The 2,500-nt window shown below is 33.4% G+C and overlaps 1 protein-coding gene across 2 annotated transcripts in view; it reads left to right on the top strand.

The window, feature by feature from the left end:
• LOC128251350 (uncharacterized) overlaps positions 1-2,500 on the top strand; it is a 265,914-nt gene that overhangs the window by 181,345 nt on the left and 82,069 nt on the right. The window contains exon 2 of one of the 2 annotated variants that reach the window (XM_089364449.1): positions 1,294-1,317. The exons of the other annotated variant lie outside the window; for it this stretch is intronic. Coding sequence (XP_089220575.1) covers positions 1,294-1,317 — 24 coding nt within the window. The remainder of the gene's footprint in view (positions 1-1,293; positions 1,318-2,500) is intronic. 2 annotated transcript variants of the gene reach the window in all.

Here is a 2,500-nt window from a genome sequence, read left to right as displayed (position 1 = left end):
TTTATTACATTAATTGAATGTAGACCTTTCTCATAATGTATTAAATCGTGTATTAGCCCAAGGCGGAAGAATATATAAATTGTTTAAGCACCAGGTTAAATGCTTTACTGTATTTCTTACAGGATGTATACAATACTTACAAAAACAATTGTGTAAGTGTGTTCGTGTGTGCGTGTTTGAAAATGTATATGATGTCAACTTATTTATATATATATATATATATATATATATATATATATATATATATATATATATATATACAAGCAGGAAAGAAATATAAATTGAGTGTGATAGACTGAATGAGAAAGACAGGCAGTCAGATAGATAGATAGATAGATAATCGTTTCTGTAATCTCCATTTTTACGTGTTCTGGATGTTATTCAAGTGTAATCATCGTCGAGAAAGAAACTTCAAAGTCACAAAATATTATTCAGGGTAACCTGTTGTTTAGAATACATCATCGTTAATACCATTTGCTATTTAATAAACTTTAAGACAACTAAGAATTTGATCAATATTCATTTGGGTATACCTTATCCGACATGAAAAATAAATCATGGAACAGAATTGGTCATTAACTCGCTTATATAATTCGGGATAAACCACTTAATGCTTTGAAGATATTTATGAGATTTCTTGTGGAATTATTTACGGCTTCATTGTTCAGATGGCTCGAGATTGCCAAGCAATTTCCTAACAAAAGGTCCGAACTGTTTGGAATGTGTTAGCATTTGTTCTTTATCGTGATTTCAGAACGACAAGTTCGGCAACCTCGGCTAGGATATACCTCCTCATTGAAATGTAAGCAAGTGTGTCCCATGCCATCTTTTTACGCTGCTTCAAGTAACCTCTTTCCCAAAGTCCAGAGCTATCCGTGATAGCGGTAGTGGTGGTGGTGGGGGCGGGAAAATTTGGATATTTGCACCAACAAATTTTATTTCATGTGGAGCTTAAGTTCATTTGTTATTAAATGCTTACAATGACAAATAAATGTGTTGAGTACTATTTTTTTTCATTTGTTCATCTACTCGTGTATACATACACACAACTACACTGATATAGCTTCTCAATTTTAAAACACATATCCCTCTACCACTTTCATTTCAATCAAATCCTTATTGACCTTGACCTATTAATATAAAAAAAAAACCCATTGTGTTCACTTCACGTGATAACTCACTTATTCCATCAATTATATAAATATAAATATACATATATATTTTTTTATTATTCTAAGCAATATCATAATAACTTTCAACGTAAAGTAAATGACGAGAATCTTTTCATTACAGATCCATTAATTCTGGAAGAAATTGGTAAGTGGACCTTCTTAGTGGAAACACTTTACATCCCTTCTCCGCCAAATAACATCTCTATTCACGTTTGCTTTCTACTAATATTTTATACAGTATTTCCTCTCCTTCTCTTCATAATTCATAATCCAATAGCACTATACTAACATATGTTTCTGAGATGCTGATATTCTTTTACAATATAATTAGTCACTAATATTATATTTATATATAAATATCGATCACATTGTAAATCTAAGCTTTTGTGTGAGTGTGAGTGTGTATACATGTAACTTTTACTTTTCTTTTCTAATATTTATTTCCAATTTGCTTTTGTTTTTTTATTTAACACTTTTTTCCTTTATTTTTTGAATAGCGTGTTATTTCTTTGGGTTCAAGCACGACTTTATACATATATTTCTATCACTTTCTTCCATTCTCCATCTCTTTCTCTCTCTCTCTCTGTCTCTCTCTCTCTCTCTCTGTCTCTCTCTCGCTCTCTCTCTCTCTCTTTCTGTATATATATATATATATATATATATATATATTATTCAATCGTATTGCTAATCTTCGTACACACACACACACACACACACACACACACACACACACACACACACACACACACACACACACACACACACACGCACATTTATTTAGATAAAAAAATAAAATAACGAAGGCAGCTATACGCAATGTAAAACCGAAAAGCAAAGATTCAGTTATTACTTATTGTGACCGACGGTGCAGAGCAACACCTACATTGCTAGAAATATGAGTCAAAAACCCTTAGAACCGCAAGGAAGCACGTATCTATGAATTGACAAGAGAGATAACTGCCCACCAATGAGAGAAATCATCATATTAGACTAGTTTCGCTTAAAATTAAAGCACATCAGCGGTGACTACTCCATCGCGGGATGGTTTGGCAAACACAGACACAGGGGACAAACACAGACACAGACACATATGCACACACATATATACGACAGGCTTCCTTCAGTTTCCGTCTACCAAATCCACCCACAAGGCTTTGGTCGGCCCGAGGCAATAGTAGAAGACACCTGCCCAAGGTGCCACGCAGTGGCACTGAACCCGGAACCATGTGGTTGAGAAGCAAGCTACTTACCACACACCCATGCCTGGGCCTATATATATATATATATATATATATATATATATATATATATATATATATATATATATA

The sequence above is a fragment of the Octopus bimaculoides genome, chromosome 16 (genome assembly GCF_046866305.1).
Source record: "Octopus bimaculoides isolate indiv1 chromosome 16, ASM4686630v1, whole genome shotgun sequence".
In the NCBI taxonomy this organism is placed as follows: Eukaryota; Metazoa; Mollusca; class Cephalopoda; order Octopoda; family Octopodidae; genus Octopus; species Octopus bimaculoides.
This window is presented reverse-complemented; position numbering and strand designations above follow the sequence as displayed.